At 37.9% G+C, this 23,877-nt stretch overlaps 2 protein-coding genes across 12 annotated transcripts in view; one reads left to right on the top strand and one right to left on the bottom strand.

The window, feature by feature from the left end:
* The window catches only part of tcf7 (transcription factor 7), a 55,215-nt gene extending 40,863 nt beyond the window's left edge, over nucleotides 1-14,352 (top strand). The window contains exons 5-13 of one of the 11 annotated variants that reach the window (XM_015349515.2): nucleotides 579-666; nucleotides 3,112-3,198; nucleotides 4,319-4,438; nucleotides 5,000-5,162; nucleotides 5,430-5,537; nucleotides 6,381-6,428; nucleotides 8,403-8,451; nucleotides 8,915-8,987; nucleotides 11,542-14,352. In XM_015349515.2, coding sequence (XP_015205001.1) covers nucleotides 579-666; nucleotides 3,112-3,198; nucleotides 4,319-4,438; nucleotides 5,000-5,162; nucleotides 5,430-5,537; nucleotides 6,381-6,428; nucleotides 8,403-8,451; nucleotides 8,915-8,987; nucleotides 11,542-11,848 — 1,043 coding nt within the window. In that variant the 3' untranslated portion in view covers nucleotides 11,849-14,352. Of the gene's footprint in view, nucleotides 1-578; nucleotides 667-3,111; nucleotides 3,199-4,318; nucleotides 4,439-4,999; nucleotides 5,163-5,429; nucleotides 5,538-6,380; nucleotides 6,429-8,402; nucleotides 8,452-8,914; nucleotides 8,988-11,518 lie in introns of all 11 variants that reach the window. The other 10 variants (XM_069195935.1, XM_015349518.2, XM_015349516.2 and 7 more) reach the window with 10 other exon arrangements.
* Nucleotides 14,353-14,699: 347 nt separating this feature from the next.
* Nucleotides 14,700-21,918, bottom strand: skp1 (S-phase kinase-associated protein 1). The gene is made up of 6 exons (XM_006631785.3): nucleotides 21,808-21,918; nucleotides 20,977-21,073; nucleotides 20,202-20,275; nucleotides 19,489-19,632; nucleotides 17,745-17,885; nucleotides 14,700-15,639 (listed from the first exon to the last, which is right to left on the bottom strand). Exons 2-6 carry the CDS (start codon nucleotides 21,071-21,073, stop codon nucleotides 15,604-15,606), a joined length of 492 nt encoding a protein of 163 aa, XP_006631848.1. The 5' UTR covers nucleotides 21,808-21,918; the 3' UTR covers nucleotides 14,700-15,603.
* Between the last annotated feature and the right edge of the window lie 1,959 nt (nucleotides 21,919-23,877).

The raw sequence follows: 23,877 nt of genomic DNA, 5'->3' as shown, positions 1-23,877 counted from the left end.
TCTAACCTGTAACTTTAATCCTCTTCCATTAGCCCAGTCAATCTCCCAAGAAAACCTACAGATTTTTTCCCACAAATAATATAAGTTTGTATGAGTACATAGATTGAGCTTTGAGATGAAAGAGAAATCTATGAATCTCACACTAACAGTATCAAAATAACGTGTCATCTGATCTTTGATGCAGTTAAGGCACTGGCTTCTGTTTCATAAACATGCCTTTGTGTACCGAGCCACTGTTATTTACTGGAAGTGCTTAATGTTTGTGTTGCTTCACAACCTTTAGAAAATTGCTCTACTTTTGAGACTGCAGAAATCTTTCCCCCCATGTTGATATTGTCCTGATATTGGTGGGTTCCAGAATACTCAAGGAGTGTTAAATTCTGCTGACATGCCGATGAAAACAGACATTCCTAGTGTTCTGAAGTGGGTATTTCCCTAATGAGTCTTCTCTTGACCTCATTTTGTCAGCAATTAAGTGCTGTGATTGCCCTCTGTAATAGTAGTTTCCCAGTGTGGTAATGATGGCTTTGCTGACCTAGGGCCTTCACTTAAGTGTTTTTGTTTTGTGTTCCCTACAGGCGTTCACAGACCCCCGTCCCAGGAGATTTCAGGCTTCTATTCTCTCCCTCCAGCTGGTGTTGGCCAGATCACCCCTTCAATGAGCTGGTAAGTGATATTGTCCCCTTGCAAACACATAGAGCCCCTTGCGTGAGTAGAGAGCACCAATCGAAGCAACAGAGCGATGCACCAGATCAAGAGCCTTGCAGGATGATATTGAGAGTAGTCCATCAGCTAGCGAAAGAGGCAGACGTATTTTCTGCTCCTTTCATTAAAACTTTCCAAGTTCTACAAAACATATTTAAGAATTAATGCTTTTTGGAAAGGCAAAAAAAGTTTTATAATCAGCCCGACTGTTTCATTGAGTTCATTCATTCATGGCTCATTCACTGTTATTGTGGAACCTCTAATTAAGCCAGTTACATACAAAAGTTGATTATTTTCCCTCTTACACTTCAAAATGTTCCTCAATGAAGAGCCACAGAAGAGCATCTGGAAGGGAATGTGGAACAGATAAATTCTTTAAGGCAAATTATATCCTTTATTGCTGAATACCCAGCATTGCAGTTTGATGAAAGGAATAAAAAGACTGTGGGATTAAACAGAACATGTAGTCTGAAGCTGTGGTTTGCAGTACCACAGAGGACGGTGTAGTGGGAAGGGGTCTGGAGCTCTGGTGGGCGTAATTTTCTTTTCCCAGCGTCCTCTGCTGAATGCTATAGACGTCCTCGGCCACACCCGATCTTTGTTGCTGACAAGGGGGTGATCACAAATCGTGTTAGATTTCAAATTATGCTGCATTTTCAGTGTGTTTTTTCTGCTGAAGAAAAAATAAAAATTTGAACACAAGCACCAACAAGTCTAGATTTTCTTAGAAGGAAATGAAAAATACTTTTTTTTTCAGAACTGAGAATAACTTAAATTTAAAATGTATCTGCTGTTTTTTAATTTAACCGTAAAAAGGGGTGGAAGGAATTAGGTGTGGAACATAGTTGTATGTACTTTCAAGTTTGCCAGTCTGGGTTTGATTTTCGCTGCCATCTACAAGTTAATCTCCAAGAAGGATTTGGCCGATTGAAAAAGAACAGCTCTCTTCAGGATAACATGCTGCAAATACCTCAAGTTCCTTTGCCTATATTTCTGGTAAAAATGTGTTAGTATGTAAATATGTTTGAAGGGCAGAAAGGTATATTGCCTATCACCCTTCGCTGTCTAACTTAGAAGAAACGCCCAGAGTTACAGTGGAATCCATGTGGTTTTGTTTATTTCATCTCGAGGAAGATTCGGTCTGGATGGTTTCTCATGTCACTTTAGTTTTACAGAAGAGAAAGTGAGGATGAAATGCCAAGTGATGCTTTTCGTTGTTCAAACAACTACCCACCCCCACCCCAGGTCCCCAAGAGCCGTTATCTTTTGCTTGTCTTTATGTGCAATTCCCTTATCAGCCGCCGTTTATGGTGTTGTGCCCCATAAAGCTTCTGGTAAAAGTGCAGTCTAAGTATATGCTTTGTTGAAAAGTCTTTGTTACAGGTAAGTTATAGAAAAAGACTATGATATATTCCCATTTTCATATGTTACACTTCATTGTTACTCTGCATTCTGGATTCCGTAACAGAATGTAAAACCCATAGTCAGACAGCATCTAACTAGTCACTTTGTTGTATTCAGCAGTTCTCCACCGAAGTGACTGATGAAGTCTGTTAATTCTGTCTCAGCAGCTGTGCATCATAATTGGCCTGTTCACTCTGATTTGCAAATGAATCCCTCCTTGATCAGGCAGTGGAGCTCATACAAGCCCAAAGCCAGTGACTTCACAAGCCTTCACTGACCTACAGACATTCCACCTCCCCTAGGGGCACAATTGTTCAACATCAAAGGACAGTGACTTTCCTTGGGACGGCGTATGATCCCCGCCTGATGTTTTTGTGATGTTTATCCTGTGCTCACGAGCCACTTCATTCAGTGAGTCACTCAGCTGAACTCCTCCTCAGTGCCCTCAAGCTGGGGCCCAGCATAGTGATCCACTGGGGTTTTCTTTAGGCTGTGAGGTTTAAGCAACAGTTTTTGGCTAGATTACAGTTGCCTTTTAATGCGGCATTGGCTTTTAAAAATGCATATTATAAACTTCCTTAAACGTGGCCCGCTTTCTTTTCTGGGAAGGAGCAGCCAAGAGACGTGACATTTGTACCCTTGTGGAGTTCTTCTGATGTGTGTGATCTAACATAATTCAGTGCGCCTTAATCAAATTTGAATTTTCAATACTGTTAAACCCATGGGAGAGTTCAGCTGGACATCGAAGAACAAATAGGGGGAATTAAAAGTCCCTGATAGTGCCACGGAAAATCTACCATATAAGGACAGATCATGTCTTTTAGAAATCTGGAGTCTTTCCGTTTGAACATTCATCTGCCCTGAGTCACTGCTGCCCGCTTGCACCGCAGTGGCTCTCAGTGTTTCAGAAGGGAATGTTAACTGGTGTCAGCGTGCTTGGACACAGTAGGTCCTCCTGTTGTTCCCGGTAGCTTGATGGCCTATTTCTTACCCCAAATGCAGGCAAAGTCAGCCTGTTTATCCCATCTCATCGTGTGGATTCAGACAGCCCTACTCTTCCAGCCTCCCCACCAGCTCCTCTTTCTCCAGGTAGGTATGGGCCGAGCCAGGAGGGGGCTCCCCTGTGCCGCCCACCCCCCTCCCATTCTGCTGCTGCTTGCACTTGGCCCGCCCCATCGACTCGAAAGTCGACTGCCCCGCCGGTACCCAGCCACCGGCTCCGCCCCGCCTGCAGACAGCTGGCAGTGCCTCCGTGTCCCTGCTTTGCGTGTGGCGGCAGCGATGTCCATGTCCAATACCCCCCGCTGCGCCGTCCCAACCCAAGAAGACAAAATGCTTCCGCTGTTCACTGCTGCATCACAGCCGGCTGTTGCTGCTCTGGACCGGTACTTAAGAACATGTCCTCATAGGCCTAAAGGAACATGGGAAGACAGGCAGTGGTTGAATAGATATCACTCAGTGTTTCTGTTCTTTGTGTATTTTAATTCAACAAAGAAAATATTTTGCGGGGGAAATTGGCCTTTGAAACTTGGAAAAAAAACATTGGTATGGACTGAGTCTTATATGTTACAATTAGTTCTAAGTAACCAAATTGGGGAGTGGTTAATGTATGAAAATCAGTGAGTATATCTTTAACATCTTTTTCTAATTGTAATCATTTTAGAGCAGAAATGAAGTTTTAATGTAGACATTGGGAGTTGTATTCCTTTAATGTACTAGAAATGTTTTTGTGATTTAAAAAGGCCTCAAGCCTTTCTTCTTTTTTTTTAATCCCATAAATTATCAAGATTATAAAGATGTCTCTCGTGTTATGTTTGGATACTTAAAGTGCTTAATTGATTCAAGGGTTCATTTATGTTTGACCTCAGTGAAGGGTCCCATCTTTTATTCTAACAGTAATTAACACTAGCATGTCAGAGATTTTGATCGGAAAGCTTTCAAACTGAGATAAGTGAACTTCACGGCAGTATTCTTTCATGATAGTAAAATTCTAATAACTTACTGTTTCACTTCAGGTTGCTTCTGGTTTTCCTTTGCTTTTTGTTGCAAGTTGTGCTCCATCTGGTGGCCATTGTTCAAATTTTTATCTGATCAAAGATCAGTCCCAAAGGGTAAAAGGGCAGATCTGGTACAAAACTGTTACAGCTGTACAGCGGATCTGCATGGCTTCCAGCCAGTTGTTAAATAGATGTTTCCTTGTCTTTTCCAGGTTTCCCCATTCTCTGGTGCTGGGTCCTTCTAGCATGCATCCAACGGGTATTCCCCACCCTGCCATAGTGCCCCCTACAGGCAAACAGGAGCATGACCAGTATGACAGAAATATGTATGCGTACGTATACCTAAAATATTTTTTTTTTCACAGAAGTGGGAAGGGAATTTCCATTCAGGACCTCTGATAATGAGTTAAAACATAAAGTTCTCGGTCTTTTAAATGAATGGACGCTGGAATCATGGGAAAAGTAGAGCCAGTTTCTTGGGGGCAGGGGGTTCAAATTCAGTCTTGCCCACAAGATTCCACAGTGGTGTTTTCAGCCAGTTCCTAAATGACAACTCACTATTTATTATTTCCTGTTTTGTACTGTACTGTGTACATTGTGTGGTGTTGTCTGTTATACTGCGCATGTCCTGAGAAGAATGGCACTGATTGAAAATCCCATTGTACGTGTACATATGGCAAATTAACCCCTCTGTCCCTATTGAATTGACAAGTTGCCAGTGGGTCTGAGAGTCATGATACTGATCATGGCTTCAGCTGGAATGTGCACTCAACACAGCTCCTTGGGGCACTCAACACGGTCATGCCCCATCGTGCTACGCGTTGTGATATTCCAAAGTGTGTGGCTAAGATCCAGGGCCCCTTCTGTAACGCCAGTGTGCATGTATCCAACAGGAAGCCCCAGCAAGAGCCAAAACGAGACAAGGAGCCAAAAAAGCCAGTGATCAAAAAGCCACTGAATGCTTTCATGCTGTACATGAAGGAGATGAGGGCCAAGGTGATCGCAGAGTGCACCCTGAAAGAGAGCGCTGCTATCAACCAGATCCTGGGGAGAAGGGTGAGTGGCCCACAGAGCAGCACGGTGTCCACTGTCTGACTCTCTGGACTGTCTGTCCAGTGGCCCACCAGGAGCGGCTGAGCTGCATTCTGTGGGCCGGGACAATAATACTGTGCTACCTCTTTTTTTTAAGTGTCAAGTTCCGAATTGAGAAATAGTGAAAATGAATGAAAAAAGAGAATGAAATGTTTAAAAAAAAACAGATTTGCTTGGGCTTCACTCCTAGACATGTCTTCACTGAATAAGCCATTCCCTGTGTTTGTGTAGTGGCACGCCCTGTCCAGAGAAGAGCAGGCCAAGTACTATGAGCTGGCCAGGAAGGAAAGGCAACTTCACATGCAGCTTTACCCAAGCTGGTCAGCCAGGGACAACTATGTAAGTCAATCACATCCTTTACCTTGGATTTTATCATCTAAACTGGAATGGCCTATGAGAATGACTGTGTGTTTTCAGGAAAAGAAAACTCTTTTGTTCCGGACGTCAATCGGACATCATTCAGCCTCTGTCAAAAAGTAAAGATAATGTTTGAGATGAAGATTTTATTTCCTCATCTCAAATGATAATCTTGTAAGGGCTTTTTGTCTCTTACAGATACATGGTTAATAAGGATTAGGGTTTAATTGAAGTCGATGGTAGATACAGCAGATTTAATGTACTGTTCCTTCAGTCAGGCCTGATGTGATGCTCTCACTGCTTTCACGTTGGAGTTTTTGGAAATCCCCTGATTCTTTAAGTTATACCATACATTTTTTTTTTTTGGTTTTATAGCACTTTTTATCTGCACATGTATTCTGTGTGTAAATGTTTCTTCTACTCTTATGACTTGGTCCCCAGTGATGGTAACAGTCATCGTTGTGATCTGAGTCTTGCTCTGGTAACCTTCACAGATTGCATAAATCCAAATGGAGGGCTTGCCTTTTGACTCCAGGAGCCTTGAACACAGAGAGCTTTGGTTTTTCATTAATGTTCATAACAGCATCTTGTGAACAGGCAAAGGTTCACTGGCAGGCAGCAGTAGGTTTTATCCAGGATTCAATAACTCTGCAACTTGCATGTTAGGGTCATTCAAGCAACAAGAATGGACAGAGAGAAAACAGGAAAGCAAAGAAAAATATAGTCCTTTGCACTACACAATTAATAGCTATATCTGTAAGAATGACATGAATGATGATCTTGTATAATTTTAAGAATGTGAAAGTTGCTGTTGAACTCTTACAGGAATCGAACCTTAGAGGGGAATCGGGGGAAAGGCATAAAGCAGATTGGGTAGGGCAAATATTTTGCACGACTTACTCTACTAACAAGCAAGGAGCTTGCACTTGCGTTCTTCAGACATCTGGGTTCTGGATCAAATAAATCTAGACAGGCCTGCAGTAAAAACACCAGATTAAGGCTGGGACACGTATTCAAATCCGATTCAGATACAATCACTGACTCATGCCTGGTGTCATAGAAGTTCAGGGAGAGAGTTTAGAACTCTCGGAAGTAGATGGAGAAGATGAAGATCCTCCAGATACTGATCTCTATATGGAGACACTCGAAACCTATTTATCTTAAAAATTAATTCTGATGCAGACTTCTTTTACACTCCATTATCTAGCCATACACATAAACTATGCTTCTTTCTTTCTAAGAACTAAACAATTCTAACTCTGTATGCATAAATACAGTGGCTTGGTGTATGGCTTCTGCATTCTGATTTTCCTGTCTTTTTTTGACAATGTGGTTATTTAGTTTGCCTGACTCTGCCACCACAGGGTAATAAGCTTTAGTTATAGAAGGCCTAAATGTCTTCTTAGCAACATTGTGCATGAATTAAAATTTCCTGGATACTGACTTTTTTACTTTCCTTTATCTTTTCAAACAATTTGAACTTAAAAGTAATGCCTTTGTGTATCTCTCTCATGAACATAAAAGAAGCATGAAATAGGAGCTCTTACATGGATTCATGAAGGCATATTTACATTATTTTGGAACAGCTTTTGCTAACAGCAGCCTAAGGTCACTGATGAGACACTGATGTTGATCGGTTAATATATTTCAGATTTTTACTGTTGATTACGAAATATTACAATTTGCAAACACAATATTAAGGAGGGAGTGAAAATGAGGATGTGACTTTCCCTTTAGGATACCATTCCTCAGGAAGAATTTCAAATAACTTCCACAAAACATAATTTCTCTCAAAACTAAATCTTAACAATGGTAAACCATTTTATCACACTCAAAATTCAATTTGCAAATGTCATTTGATAGAACAAATGATCCCTGTTGTAAGATGCTGGTCTTTGGTATTGCTGGCTTCAGCCTGCACTAAGTGAAAGGGAGAGCAAAATCTAGGTCACATATCCCAGTCACATGACCCGCTATCAGACAGGAAGTACAGTTCCTCCCACGGCATACTTCAGCTTGCTGCGGTTCGGATCTCTCCACCTTCACTGAAACCACAAAGACTCATTTGAGAAGTCGGAGGTGAAACCTAGAGCTGCTAGCTGATCCTTTCTCCTGTCTTTGTTTCAGTAGTTTCAGAGCTCCCCCTGGTCTGTTCTGTATTTCTTTTGTTCCATGTGTATTGGTGTCCTACGGGGCCCTAGAGCTGGGCTTTTCCAGGATACTTATATTGAATGGATGTCTTATTAAATCAGTTCAAATGGTGCCGCCTGATACGTTGAGTTGTTAAACAGACATATTAAAGCCACTCCTTTCTCAGAGTATAGCTTAACTTTACTTTGAAAATCCCCTCGTCAGATGGGTTGTCCCTTGGTTTTTCTTTTTGGCTTTCACTGCTTTTCTTGTCCTGGTTTTCATGTGTCATGCAGATGGTATTCACACATGCTAAAGACCAGTTTGCTTTTTAAAGGTTCTTCTCCACAATGATTCATATTACATGCAGAAGGATACTTTTTTGGCCTGTTTTAGGTTAGTTATAGGTGATGTGGATGTGGTGGTTACCGCAATCCCAAAGAATTAGCTGAGAAGAATTTCTTGAGCCACCTCTTGAGGAATTCCATTCAGTCACAGCAGCAGGCTTGTGTACCACGTGGCTATTTCGTTGTGATCCTTATGTCGGACTGAATTTTTGTAATCTTTAAAAATGAACCTTTCCTACATACTGACAAAGAGACAATATTACTTTGTATTACTTCATGTTTTTAGAAAAAGCTCTTGTGTCATAGTACACATAACTCTTTCAAGCTCATAAATTTATTTAACTGTGTTTTGTGTTTGTGTGTAAAACAGGGAAAGAAAAAAAGAAGAAAAAGAGAAAAGCAGCAAGATTCCAGTTCGGGTAAGTTAGAATTTGATATTTTAGCTTTTGCTTAATATTAAAATCCTGACCTGGAACACTAAAAACACCTTTTCCATTCATCCCTCAGGAAAAGCATTTAACACTGCAAACGTATTCCACAAAACTGACTAAGTTCAGCAAAACACAATTCATACACATATGCGTTACTCTCTGAATTTCTTAAATTGTTTTCACCTCACACTGTTAAGGCACAGTACCTTACTATACTACAATATCGGCTCTTTTCATGGATGACTGCTGTCCTAAATACTTTTTTCTGTTGTTGGTCTTCGTTTTTCTCGGGTTAAAAGCAGTGTTTTTAACGCTTTAGTAACATGCTAACAATTTTTTTCAATTTTTTTTGCTGCCCTTTGTCCCGTTCCTCCTCCTCCTCCTCCTCGCCCGTCTGTCCTTCCTCTGGCCTTGCCCTCTCTCTCTCACGCGCATGTTGTCTTGTGCTCAGACCCTGGCTCTCCTAAGAAATGTCGAGCTCGCTTCGGCCTCAACCAACAAACGGACTGGTGTGGCCCCTGCAGGTGTGTATCCCAGCCTCCTGCCCGGCAGCACTGCTCTCTGCTCTGCATGTCTGTCTCACTAACGCCATGCATACACGGCCTCAGAGCAATAAGAGACTAGAGAAAAGCTAACGCTGGTTTCTCTTGTGGCAATACTGTTTAACATTTTAAAGGAAATTTTAAGGAAGCTGTGGCACCAACCAGAGAGGTGTTCGGTTATTTTTTGGCTCTTGTTTTTCTAAATATTTTATAGGGATCTCCTGCATTTTGCACACCAGTCTCTTTTTCTGAGACAATGTAATTAATCAGCGATGCTAATGAGGTAAAGAATTCCCAGACATTATGCACTGAATTAACAGAGCTCAACGCATGTGAGAATTACCACTTTGAATATTCTGGTGGTTAAAGTTAAAATTTGTTCATCTCCTTAGGGGTGTTATCATGGAACAGATCTTTGAATGGTGAAAGAGATTTGGACCTGCTTTTGGTGAAGGAAAATTGCTTCCGTTATTGATGCACACTTTGTAGCATTTAGTCCTTAACTGCCTAGAATGTCACCTGTAATTAAATGACTTTGGAAATAATTTAGTTATTTTTATACTATCCATTAAAGACAAATGATCATATCATTTAAAAGATGATACCAAACCACTTATGGACTGCAAAGATTTACTATGATGAATCACCTTTGGCAAAAGATGAGCTGATAAACTTTTGTCTTTTCATTGTAGCAATGATGTTTGCAAACAAACCATCCATAACTTAACACCTGCTAGCAATTTAATTGTCCTTTTTAGGAAGGGGGTAGCTCCCATCAGCCAGTCTTGGTGGACTTTACTGTTTTGTTATTGGGGTTTTGCTGCGTCAATGGAGCAGATATTTCCTCACGGCAAAAACTTTCTTTATGAATATGTATTAGTACAGCCCAAATAAGAATATGGAAATGTAGCATTTTGGGATATGCACTGCAGTAGCAATGCTCGTTAATGAGTGGGTGGATCAAAATGTCACTTGACAGACATTAGAAATTCAAACTGGTGAGAAAATGCCATAGCTGGGTTCCTTTTTTTGAAGACGGCCACAATTTTTTTTCATTTCATAAACATTAATTTGACCCTGCGGAACTGACTGTTCATTCCATCACACCGAAATCCGGAATTTTGCTCCTTAAGATTTAGCCGATACTTCACAAGACTGCTGACTGCCATGAGGGAGTTTACAGAAGAATCTTGTAAAATGACTGGTGTCTGTGCATACATGTATCATAATGACAAAATAGTCTCTGCACAATATAGGGAACAATGAAAGCTATTCTTCCCCAGCTCAGATTCCAGCTGAAGCACTGGCTCTTTGATCTGGTTTATTTTCTATAGAATGATTCAGTGCTGCTTTTCATGCAACAGCCATTACTGTGTTACATCAGTATAGTTCCTGTAATGTCTAAAATATTAGAATTGTTCTTTAAAACTATGAGCAATCCTAATTGTTACAGGGGAAAAAATGTTTTAGTGATCTTGCAGACATCAGCAAAAAAACCTCTTACACACTGAAGTGCACATCAACACTGTATTCTGCTGGGTGATAATTCCGCATGCTTTCGATCACCTTCCTCAGCATGGCGATAAAAATCCAATAAATTCTCATTTCCCCTTGAACACACTGTGGCTAACACGTTTTTTTTTAGATGTGTCTTTATTCTGCTACTTGATAGCAATCTTAATAGGTGTGCTTTATGGATGTTCTTAACAGATAATAAATGTGAAGAAAGCCACGTGCATCACTGTGGTTAGCGTTATCCTGGTTCCTCCAAATGGCTGCACAAACAAAGCATGCTTTGCACTTTGATGACATTTTGTATGCAAATCTCCATTCACTTTTCAATTAATGCGGTCAGGCCTATACATACCACTGCAAACGTTTGATGGTTAAATGTGACCTTTTGAATTGATCTCAAATTGCTTATCCTCATAACTGTTTCTCTCATCATGCAACTTCCCAGATGAAGTTGGACTTTACCCTGATACATGTACAGATGGTATTTTTACATAGTTATGACTCACTTCTAAATTCTTGATATTACAAAAGCAAACCATCACTTTTTGTTGGAACAATGCCAGTAGATTACTTTTTTCTATCAGGAAATGGTAATTTCTATAAATTCGCTTCCAAACCCTCTATAGGGTTCATGATGGTGTTAAATGATATCTGATTAGAATGGGCAATCCCTTAAATGACCTATTTCTTAGTGTACCAGCTACTAGCTGTGTCAATTTAATTAAATTCAGGAAAAAATACAACTTAAAAAAAATGTTCAATTGCATGCAAGTGCTTAAGTGTAAAATAAGCACTTACCATCTTTAAAATTATTCTTTAAATATTTGAGGCATTGCAGATGTGGAGAATCCAGAACTTTTATTTCTTCGTTTTGAACTGTTAATTGTAAGATCTACCATGTGTACAGACCTAGTTTTTTAAGCCACCTCTTGTTGGTGCATGGTGCATGTGATTTCACTCCATATTGGTGACACTTTGAATCCACGCTTTATTCACAGATAACTCTCTTGACTGTTCCTAGGAGGAAAAAGAAGTGCATTCGCTACCTTCAAGGAGAAAGACGGTGCGCCAGCCCCGATTCTTCCGATGGAAGTGCTATAGACTCTCCCCCTTCCCCACCCGATGTCCCCCCAGCTCCACATCAAACCACGGAAAAGCTTGCCGGCTCTCCAGTGTCACAGAGCAGAGAACAGACCCCCTCCTCCCTTTCTGGAAGTGCCAAACCCACTGAACTATCGGTGAAAACCTTAACAGAGTCGCAAGATCGCACACATCCATCACATCAGCCTTCATCAGCTGCCTACAGCATCTCAAACACTGCAACGTAAACCAGCGTCTAAGAAAAAAACAGAAATAATTTCAGGAGAAAAACAGAAACTTGGAAGAATTTTGGAAATACCGTTCAACGGCTTCATCTACTGACGGGGGGGATGGGGGATTATATAAACCACTACCAGTCTTTCAAGGTTCTCCTACTCTAGTCTCCTGCTTTTCTGATTTGCCTTGATGACAAGGAAAAATTACCCATTCGTGGACCTGAAGATAAATGTCACTGTCTCGTTAAAATGAGAAACTACGAAGATAGACTAAACCCCTATACGCCTGACAAGTTGCACTCATTATATATTCTGTTTTGGAGCCAGCACTGTCTAAAGTTAAGTGTTAGAATAAGGTAAAAAGTATTCGTATTTCACTACAAAAATATTTTATGAAGTTTCAGATGGGCTCTTTTATTCAGTTTTAAAATGTAAGTGCTCTTATTAGAGCTTAATTTGTTATATTATGGATGACTGAAGCACAATATTTTATAGGCTGTTCAGTTAATCTGTGGAATTCACTTTTATACAGCAGTCTGAGCAAAAATAGGCTAGGATCAGAAAAGAATATTGTTAACTTTTAATTTGTATATTGGATTTCAAGTTTTTTAAGCAGTCATTACAGTTATGTGTTTAATAAATGGCTTTTGAAACTATTACCATGATCTCCCAACACTAAGAACTGTGTTAAAATTAAAAATCTTAGTGTAAGCAAGTAATTAATTAATCAAAACTATATACCAGTTGTGTTTTGGTGCCAAGTTTTATCATGTGTGACATTGGGAAAGTTGGATGGGTATTGGGTATATGGCACTATAATATCAAACTTAAGAGCCAGATTTCAGGCAAGGAACTGACAGATAAGAATACAGCTTCTTAAGTAAACATATGTGCTTATAAAGACACTTTTCAAACAATGTGTCATGAAAACTGCATATTGGAGGAATGTGATTATGTACACGCACAAATGTACATTTAATTTCCATGCTCTAGTCAACTAAAGCACACCAGAGGGCGCTAACTTTACTAGTGTCTGCCACGAGATAAGTACAAGCAATTGTAACCACATCATCAGTTTGAACTGAAATAGTGCCCTCTGGTGGGTAATGTTCTTGTTCCCAGAAGTCACATTTGTACTAAATTCAGTTTTTACCTCGGTTGTTTGAATAGATTAAATACATTTTTAAGTACCCTTAAAAATGTACACAAGTCTAAATATAACTTTGCACCCCATAAGTAACAGAGCTGAATTAACTCTGCAAATGAAAATGCAATGTTATTTTGAAGTCCTAGCCCCAAATTCAACATTTTGTTTTGCATTTTATCTATGGCTTTCCCTTCAAAATAGTTATACATATTGAATATCCACCGGAAGTTGTCAATGCACAGGGACTAGCAAGAGGGCTTAACTGCATTATATTTGTGTTGGCACTTTTATTAGTATGCAGATTGTTAGCCTCTTGACTTAAAATGAGCATATTAGTGTAATAAAGTTGACGTATGCTTCCAACAAAGGATGCACAAATTTTTAAATAAGGTCATTTATTACATCAGGCTGGTCTATATATTTATGCTGGTGTTAAGGATTTCCATTAATGAGTGACATGAGATTCAAGGCTTCAATGTCTCGGTAAAACTGAAAAGGTGTGCTCAGAAGTCAGTGGAATAAACCAAATGGGTACTGTATCTCAGATGAATATCAACGTACAGAAGCTTTAAGAATGGGACACCTTATATGCGAGAATCAAAACTTTTCTATGTTGTTTTGTAAAAAAAAACAAAATTATAAAAATGCTTTGCTATGTTTTCATTAATTTTTTTTTAAAACATTTTCTGAAGCAATTCACTTCTATATTTTTTAAAGCAGTGGCAGGGCAATGGAGCAGGTGTTAAAGAAGTCTGGGTTTTATCTTATGACGAACTAAAACTCAAGCTGCTTTTACACCACAACTGAGCCTGAGATGATAACTCACTCTCAGATCAGCATACTAATCGTCTGCAATTCATGCATGTTACTGCCTTACTCTGCCAAAAATAGCTTTATTTTGCGCTTTTAGCATCAATCTTTTTTTCTGTGGAAAGTCACAGTGCCAAGTGATATTCAGCCAGATATCAGTATTGCAAATACCGTAAATACAGATGGTGCTGTGATAACAGATGTTTCACTGCAGGCTGAAATCTGAAAAAAATTGTGCACTTTGGTTTTTCCAAAGTGGGGGAAAAAAAAATACCAAAAATACTTAACACAATCCACGTAGTGCTGGCAGTGTCTGAAGTGTGTTTTCATGTATACATTAAATGATTTTGTCTTCTATTGCGATAAAACTTTTGTTAGATGTAATTATAATAAATTTTGGACTCCTTGATTTTTTTCTAGGACTTGTTTCATCACTGAACTTTACATTCATGAATGTAGAACTCAGAAATATCAAGCCTAAAAACCAATATTGTTATGCATGTAGCAAATGATACTGTGTTCTACATAAAAAAAATAAATTTGATTTGTTTACCTTTAAGTGAAGATATTGATTTCCCCCAGTATCCCACTAGGGGAACCCTACATACAAAAAAGAACGCATCTGCCAAATTGCTAACTTCCTTTGAAGAATATCACTAAATATCACTGTTTTTTATACAAAATAATAAACAAAACTCAAATTTCAGAAACACTATTTCAAACCTGTTCAGAACATAAGTACAAGCTTTACATGGTCATAAAAATCTTGGCAATATACATGGGCATATACCAGTGACTAAACTCAAACTGTTTGTATTGTTTACAGAGGTCTTCATGCCTGTAACATTAACATGTTTACCGAGCACCGATTTTTTCCATGACATTCATCAGAGGGCTGTTCAAAAGTCAAAGTTTAAAGCTGCTCTTTATTCAAAATACTTAATTGCACAGCAATGAATCTCATCACTTAAATAAATGCTTCTCTACATTACAGAGGGGATAAAAACAATAAGGAAATGAAAATGTGGAGCTTTGAGATGAAAATGGCAAGCTTTCCACATTAAAGAATTCCATAATAAAACAGTTTTCTTTGTTACTGTTTATTTCAATCATATTAAGGGTGAGCTTCCCAGATGTCATTTTGTTTAGTTATAAGCGGTTTCCATCTTAGTAACAACAATAAATAGAAAGGAAATACTGAACTGTGTAATAGAAGACATTATTTTTACTACATACTAATGCTTTCAGTCCACAGCAAAAGCAAACCAGACAATATCTTCTACACAGCTGTTCTGAAATTTTATTGTTAACTTTCACTGCCTGTAATTTTTTCCATTAAGAAACAAGATATCCACAACTTCCTAAGTTTATTATGTTGCATTTCTCTTGTACAGGACAGGATACAAATGAAGTTGAAGTTGGCCATATTTACAAAATTCAGCTTTTATCAATAATATTCATCAAAAGGTTGTTTATTTACCACAACAGAAAAACAAATTCAGTAAAAAAAGACAAACCTAAAGCTTTTAAAAACAGCAGGGGGAATAGGTGCTTCTAATGTTCAGCGATTCAAAATTATCATAATTTTAGATATCCAAGACTGAAAAGTGAATACAACCTTCAATAAGTCTGTAAAAACAAACTGGAAAAAAAATTTGCACCAGACAAGCAATGGGAATTATCATGCTTTGAATGCACATGGATTTGCTGCTCTATTTCTCTACGGTAATATTAACAAGTATGAACAGCGCAGTGCAACCAGTATTTGGAACGATCATTACAGTGTGTTGTAGTGTCAGCTTGTAAGAGCTCATTTTTCTTCACACCACTGGTTCTCCTTGCGTACCTAAACAAAACAAAAGTCAAATATTAAAAAAAAAAATTGAAATACTCATTTAGCATCTCAAAAACCCTGACCAAACTACACAGATTCTGCAGTTTATTTCAGCCTTCATCTAACCTGAATTTACCAAGTTCAGGTATTCGGGCAGCTACATGTTTTTGGAAACCACAATGCAATACTGTATATCCTACAGTGGTAGAAATAACTAACTTGTCTCGCAGCTTACTTAACATGACTTCTGGATAATGCAACCTGTATTAATCACTGCTTTTAAATGCAGTTTCAACTTTCACATTCCACATTCTTACATGCAACATGGTTTTGGGTTACTCTCGAGCACAAACTTTCCTAGGTAAAATGTATTTAAGGTATATACGTTTACTATGGTTGGGTAAAATGATAGTATAGTGAATTAGACAAAACATTCTGAGGAAAAATGATAAAGTTGTGACACGCATTTAATTATCTTTCAAGTTAAACAATGTTTTGAATTGCATTAAATCTCACCAGACGCAAGTATAATCTGTGACATTTCACCAATGTCTTTTAAAATTTACCTGAACAAAACCTTGATTCATATCTCGAGGGTTTGACCCCACTGCTCCATCAGCTGTAGCAGTACAGTGTACTGGTGTAACAAAAGCCTTTATATTGCGTAAAAGAGCAAAGTAAGTTTCTGACAATTGTTTAACTCAATTATTTGATTGCTGGCATCTGTTAACTACATAATTTGCTTTGTGCAAATCATTTAGTTCTGTGTTGTGTGCCAATTTGTAACTGGTGTAGGAGTGGCTATTAAGCAGTGGGAGGAAGGTGTGCTTTGGAGCAGACCTTTGTGCAAGGTCGACTGGTTAGAAAGAAGTTCAAAGAGATAGCTGCATCAGCATGTGCAGGCTGCAAAGGAACAAGTAAAGGTTTATTCCATGCTGACGAGAGACAATATTTAATTTAGACAATATATAAAACGTTTCTCTCGTTTCTTTTCAGCATGGAATAAAACTTGCTACTTGTTAATTTCTTTATCTTCTTGCTTTGCCTGTTTAAGGTTTAATGTAACTGTTTTCTGTGTTTGAGGACCCAGTCAAGACTTGATTTTTCTTTCTGGATGTCCACAGGGGGCCTGATTTGAAAATGTTTTTGGTAATGATTTAAAAACCAATGATGGACTGGCACAAGAGCGATGTTCAAGTGGAAGCTATAATACTTAAAAATATGAAAGCAAATACACTTTCCACCATTTACAATTTGGTCCTCGTGTAATGTCAGTCTTTTGTTTGGAAAGGTTTTGCTCCGATTTAAGACTGCCTACTATGTATACTCCCCTTTTCATAACATCACCCCAGTGTACTACCAGTATTAGTACCTGTCCCAGATTAGGCAGAACAATAAAGGGAACTGTGTCTTATGATGAAATGTAGATTAATATGACCTTATGAATATTGTTATATATTGCCCACCTCTAAGAAAAGATCTCCCTAGCCATCCTGTTCACTATACACATACAATAATAAACACAAATAAACTTTGATTATAAATACATTTTCCATTCACCCCTAATGCTTTTCAAATGATAATTCCTTCCAAGGAACCACTGCATTCATCACACAACAGTGTTAACTCCCCCACTTCTATATATACACACTTCTCGTGCAGATATGGAATCTTCTGCTTGTTAACATGACAGCAAATCACCATATTAGGACATTAATATACAACTGCAATATGTGGGAGGACAGTACGGTGGTGCAGTGGTTAGCACTGCTGCCTCGCTGCACTGGGGCACTGGGTTCAAGTCCAGGTGCTATCTATGTGGAGTTTATATGTTCTCTCTGTTAACATGGGTTTCTTCCTACGGTCTAAAAAAAAAAAACACAAAACAAGTAGCCCTGGTGAGAATGTGTGTATCTGTCATTGTGCGTCTGTGTGTCTGCCGTGTGATGGACTGGTGTCCTATCCAAAGTGTACCCTGCCTTGTCCCTGTGGCTTGCCAGGTTAAGGGTCCAGCTCTCCTGCGAACCTGAACTGGATGAAGCGGTTAAGAAAATGGATGGATGTAATGCATAGGATATCAACGTTAACCACGTCTACACACAAACTGAAGTAATTACCTGTGCTTCTTCTTCCTCAGTGAAGTCATTTTTGATATTAAAGGTCTTTCGAATTTCTTCTGGAGTTTTTCCTTTAATCATGTTAGCAACTGTCTTGCATGTAACATCTAACAGTCCCTTGATGTCCAAATAGTTTGCAGCCTTGAAAAGATGTATACATGTAAAAACATTATATTCAGATCAAAACTCTGGAAGGCACATACTTTCAGGCAAATCGATATTGCAGGAATGAGAAACAGTTCATAATCAGTCTAATGACTGACAAAATGGCAGTCATTACTGACAAAACAGGACATTAGAAAGGCTAATAAATGTATTGCTGTGGGAGCCACAACTAATAGAAGGTTTTTTTACTACCATAACTGTTAAAAACAGTAAAGGAGACAGTTAAGTGTGTAATGGTTAGCAAGTGAGTAACTGCACTTTATAACACAAATGTATTGAATACACCTTTTTCACATTTCTACTAGAAAGATTAAAGATTTGCATGCCTGAAAGAACTATCTGAAAAAAGGCCCTGCTTAATCTAACATTCTTATTTTAACCAATCAGCTGGACATCCAGTAGCACTTAAAGATTCAAAGATTTTGTTATATATTTTGCTTTAACTTGGATATTTCACATGCTCTTAAAACTGGGGTTGTTCTTACCAACTGGAAAAAAAAAAACATGTTAAATCTATCCATTACAAAGATACTGAACAAGGCGAGTAGACAAATCAGTAAAACTTCTGAGATTATGGGAAAAACTAAATTTAAAGATCTTTATAGCAATAATCATCAGGGATTTAGAAATTATAGATGATCTTAATAAACTGCTAGTTTTCAATGCAAGACCAACAGTTGAAGAGGATACAAAACCTATGATATAGCACATTTCTAAAGAACTTTTGTTTGTGACTAGCAATGTCACATGATGTAGACCAAAGCAAGTTCAAAACAACCAACATCTTTACGCCATGATTTTTCCAGCTCCATTCACTTTGGTCCACTGCAAACTGAAATTTGCAGCCTTCCAAACACATTCTTCATGTACACCATCTTGTATATGATGCTGACTCAGTTTTAATCTCTTCTTCATAAACACATCAAAATTGTAACTTATTTCAAACTACTGTCATACCAAGTTAAAATGATTAAGTATTGGAAAAGCATCATTAAACAAGGTTTTGCTTCTGTTTCGGGATCTTATTTGAGTTATGAGAGAAGGTTGTGAGGAATTTGTTGATGCTTTAAAATAGAAACTGCAACTCCTGATTGTGTATAAGATGACACTGACTTCTGTAAAGCAACGTACTGGAAAAAGATGCAAAGCATTTAAAGCTAGTTCACAAAGGTCAAATGTGCTCAGATTACAAATTAAGTATGTATTACATAACAAAACAGGAGTGGGACAGCTATACTGATTGCAAAACAGCCACATCAGAGCCAAGAATTTCACAACAGCCTTACAAGTAAAACTACTTTTACAGAACACAAGTCACTCATACAAACAAGCAGAAGAAACCAATTTGTGCTTTACAGTTGAATCACTAAGTTGGATTATATTTTCAGTGGACAACTATTTGCACTGCTGTTATAAATTACAACAAAAGCAAGGAGCCTAGTGATCTAATTTTATTGAGTTTCTAACTAATTATTACCAACTCTTAAGCACACACTTAGACAATTAAGTACCTGAAATAACCTACAAAGACATTAATGTTCACACTTTTCAAACCCAATGAAGAATTAATAATACACACCAGGATAAGCTCAAAAAGTGTTCCCTGGTCAACTTTCAGGAACTCCTGATCCCACACAGGGATATCATCTGTTCTCTTCTCTTTGTTTTCATCATCTTCAGGAGGAGGGGGGTCATCTTTGTGATGAGTGCACCACTGAATCACCTAAACAATTAAAAGGAGAAAAACAAGTTTTCAGGAATCGGAAAGGAATTTTCAGATAAATTCATATATATTATTAATTTCAATTGTAATTATCTGAAGGGAGCATGGATACATTTCATACAGTACATACCAGAACATAGCAAAGAAACAGAATTCCCTGGAACTACGGGCTAATCTAACATCCAGCCGAAATGTTATAGCTACACTCACTACTTCATTATGAGAAACTATCCCGTGGAAAGACATGGGTGGTGCGGTGGCTCTGTGGTTAAGGATCTGTGTCTGTGGCTGGAAGGTTGCCGGTTTGTATCCTGTGGCCGGCAGAGGAATCCTACTCTGTTGGGCCCCTGAGCAAGGCCCTTAACCCCAACTGCTCCAGGGGCGCCGTATAAATGGCTGACCCTGCGCTCTGACCCCCAAACATTTTTCCCTGTCTCTATGTCTCATGGAGAGCAAGCTGGGGTATACGAAAAGACAAATTCCTAATGCAAGAAATTGTATATAAGACCATTTTATTAGCCATATGTACAGACATACTGTATTTAAAATTAGAAAATAAAAAACGTTACCTTTTTCAGAATAGCTGCATTAACATTGGGAAGTGGAACAGGATCATCATCACCTTCATCGTCCATGCCTAAGTCTGTGCCAAAATTAGCGAACACAGTATATCAATGTCAGAAAATGAGATCTACCTTCCAGCAGGTTTTCTAAAATTCTGAGGACCCATAAATGATCCAAAGGTCTGTTTACACAACCAGACTAGGCAACCATTGCAATTATTCATTTCACAGTTCCCCTTCTGGGGAAAAAAGGTAAAACAAACTTCTGTCCTTGAAGAAATAAACCTGTTAACTTCCAAGCTTTTCTTTTATGCAATCCTCTACATAATCCACTAAAAATAAACTTGTTTCTAGCTGTACACTACAATTCTCAACAGTAAAAAATCTTATTTCTTTTGCAGATTATAAAAAGTGAACAGAGCATATTACAACTAGGACACTCTCCTTAAAAATATAGCTTATATGTATCCTCTCAGACCCTTATCTAAAAAACTTTAAACTAAGGCCCATTATGCTTCCCCAAAATTCAGTTATTCAAAATAACTATAACAAAATAATGTAAAATTCTTGATAACTGACAACAGTCCCTTGTTTTCTACAGCAACATGCTATGTTTGAGAGGAAAAAAAAATATTTCCTTAACAGTAACAAATTCAGTACTACAAAGTACTGCTTTGAGAAGTTCTTTCCTCTCACAAATCTCCTTTGGTTTTGTAAATTCATGTTTTAACAGTTTAAACAATGAAAACGTCATACACAGGAGTTTATGTGAACTTCTTACCTTCTAACATAGTCTTAATGGTTACAGACTGCTTCGCAATTTCAACATCAACTTCAAATATCTCTCCATCAGAACTCTGCAGTTTAATAGTAGGCATCTGAAAAGTAAATATGGTGGAGATTTTGTGACATCTAGCTAAAACTAAATGTTGTATTTAGCCCCAAGCACCTCAATACTGGACAGAAACGGCTTATGTTTTAAGTAAACAGAACATATTTAGTAATCGAGACGTTTGAGTACTACCATTATTTCAGTATTAAGTTATTTGTCAACGGATTTGAATGTGTACGTAAAAAAAAATCATTCTTGTCATAATGATGATGCATGATTTTCAGCGTAATGAAGCCACAAAACAGACTAAGCGGACACGATATTACTGAGCTCACGAATATACAGAAGAGACCAATTTGAAGGTCTTTTAAATATGCCTTTACAGGTTTCACTATACAAATAATGTAAAGACTACCCTTTGCTCTTTGTACAACCAATTTAGCTTTCTACCTTAGCATTTTGAAGAATGCCATTAATATCGTTACCACCACTTATACCCAAGGTTTCGCTAATTTAGAAACACACCACTATGGCTAAAAATCCATAATAGAACTTTTTATATAACATATCTGAATTTAAAAAGCCAATTATTTAAACGTCAACACGGAACGTTTCTCGATAAAGAAAGCGCCTCACGAGAAAGGCCTCTCTTAGCAACAGTAATTCATTACAGTAAGCAGTTGTTGTTTTAAGCCAGACAGATAAATTGAGAGGTTGCTTAAAATAAAAAAAAACAACAAAACACGTATAGTATACATATCAATTCAGCTACTGACTTACGGTGAATATGGTATTATTTCACAAAAACAAGACGACACGATAGCAAGGCCCAAATACAGCAACTACTACTATAATCCGTTGCTTTTGTATGCGAAAGACGACGAAGTTAGCTGTCTTCTGATATTGCCGGTTTAATTTATGTCACGGCGGTCTATGTTTTTTTTAATTTGATTGACGTTGCATTAGTTTTAAACATTACCAGTTTGACTATTTATAAAATAATATTACTTCTTTACTTTTAGATTTTCTGATTTAAAATATCTTCTTATTTATGGTTCAGGCAATCACCCAGACTGCAATCAGCGTTATTCTAGAATATGCAGTAAATGGAGGAGTGATGTGTCTTTTCAAAACGAAACCTCTTGGTCTTGCGTTTTCTGATCCTTTCAATTTTGAGTTTGTAAAATATCGGCTGTATTGTTAAATAATCCGATCATTCTTGCCACTTGTCGAAAAAAAATACTGCTATAAATATATTACTGTTTGAGTTGAGTCACTTTTTAACCTGAGTCCTTTGATTTATTCCATCAAACATTGTATTATTTGGGATTGATTCATATAGATAAATAATTATCTACCCCGTAAATCACTGATGAGAGCTAAAAAATAAATTATATTGTTACTGATAACTAGATTTGGATACATTATAATAATGTTATGTGTATAATGATGTAATAACTAATTTGATGTTATAGGTTGCCTCTGATTTTTTTCATATCTAGGAAATTTGTGTTGATTAGGTTCACCTGTAGCTCTTCCTGCCACTTGCCTTATCACTACAGAGTGAAATTAATTTGACATTTCTAATTTTATTATTCTGTTGTGTGTATGGGGATTAAAAGTGAACAATAACAATGCCCCATTATTGTTGAAGAATGTCATACCAGTACCAGTGCACGTTCAGATTACTTTTATTTCCAAAAAAGAGACAATTCCGGTTTAAGCCAAGATGTTTATTTTGTATTTGGGTGACACAGTGGTGCAGTGGTTAGCATTGCTGCCTTGCTGCTCTTAGGCCCTGAGCCCAGACCACTGAGCCCAGACCAGGGATGCTATCTGCGTGGGGTTTGCATGGGTTTTCTCCAGGTGCTCCAAAACCAGTCCAAAAACACACTGGTAAGTTAATTGGTTTTTTGGAAAACATGCCCTGATGTGAATGTGAGTGTGTGTATGTGTCTGTCTGCCTGCCTGCGAGGGTCTGGCATCCTGTCCAGAGTGTACCCTTGTTGCTTGCGGGTATAGGCTCTGGCTCTTCCACAACCCTGAATTAGAAGAAGCAGTTAGAAAATGGATGGATTTATTTTTTAACTATCTTAACTAGATAATTATGTTTGCTGGTGTGGCCAATCCTGGTGCAGGACTGTTGGTGAGTCTTCAGGATTTTATTCCATCTCTGATCTTATCCTAAATCAGCTCATTATTGACTTAATAGGACCACATCAACAATATTCCAGCTCTTCAGGTGCTGCTATTTCCAAGACACATAGTTAACCACTAGACACACCTGCCCTACTAGAGATATATTGCTTGTCCCTGTGATAAAGAATTATGTGGTCACTTATCTCAATCATTTCAGTAAGAGTGCTCTTTTATAATCTCAGTGAATTTCTTTGAATGATCTGTAAGACAAAATAAGAATTTTGTACCCAATTTGACAATCAAAAATTAGAAAACGATTCAACGATACTTTCACCAATATCCCCTCTAGAATAAATATATTTCTTTAAATATTTTGTATTTTCAGAAGTGCTAATGAATTGACGATGTAAGCCATCAGCCAAAATTCCTAACAGCAAAATGAATAATGCTTTTCAGCATCTAAACAGTCAATGTGGTAGTGAATACATTAACATGGTGGTAAAATGTCTAAGTCTAAATAAGAAAATCAAGTTTCTACTATTTAATGTGATATGGACATAAAAACACTTCTTTCACACTCTATTCATGTTTATAATCTTTATAATCTTTGGGGTTAATCTTTAAATGAATCATAATTAAGTGTGAATCCACATTTCTAGTAATAATTGCGTAATTCAACTTTTAAGACACTTGGAACATGAGACAGATGTA

Source organism: Lepisosteus oculatus, chromosome 11, assembly GCF_040954835.1.
Source record: "Lepisosteus oculatus isolate fLepOcu1 chromosome 11, fLepOcu1.hap2, whole genome shotgun sequence".
Lineage (NCBI taxonomy): Eukaryota > Metazoa > Chordata > Actinopteri > Semionotiformes > Lepisosteidae > Lepisosteus > Lepisosteus oculatus.
The sequence above is the reverse complement of the archived record's forward strand: the minus strand, read 5'-3'. Positions and strand labels throughout refer to the sequence as shown.

Coding starts and splice junctions, on each gene's coding strand:
- skp1 (XM_006631785.3), bottom strand. CDS start 21,073: ATGCCTACTATTAAACTGCAGAGTTCTGATGGAGAGATATTTGAAGTT. Junction 20,276..20,976: donor CATTAAGACTATGTTAGAAG/GTAAGAAGTTCA, acceptor ATTTTGGCACAG/ACTTAGGCATGGACGATGAA. Junction 19,633..20,201: donor ATGCAGCTATTCTGAAAAAG/GTAACGTTTTTT, acceptor TTAATTGTTTAG/GTGATTCAGTGGTGCACTCA.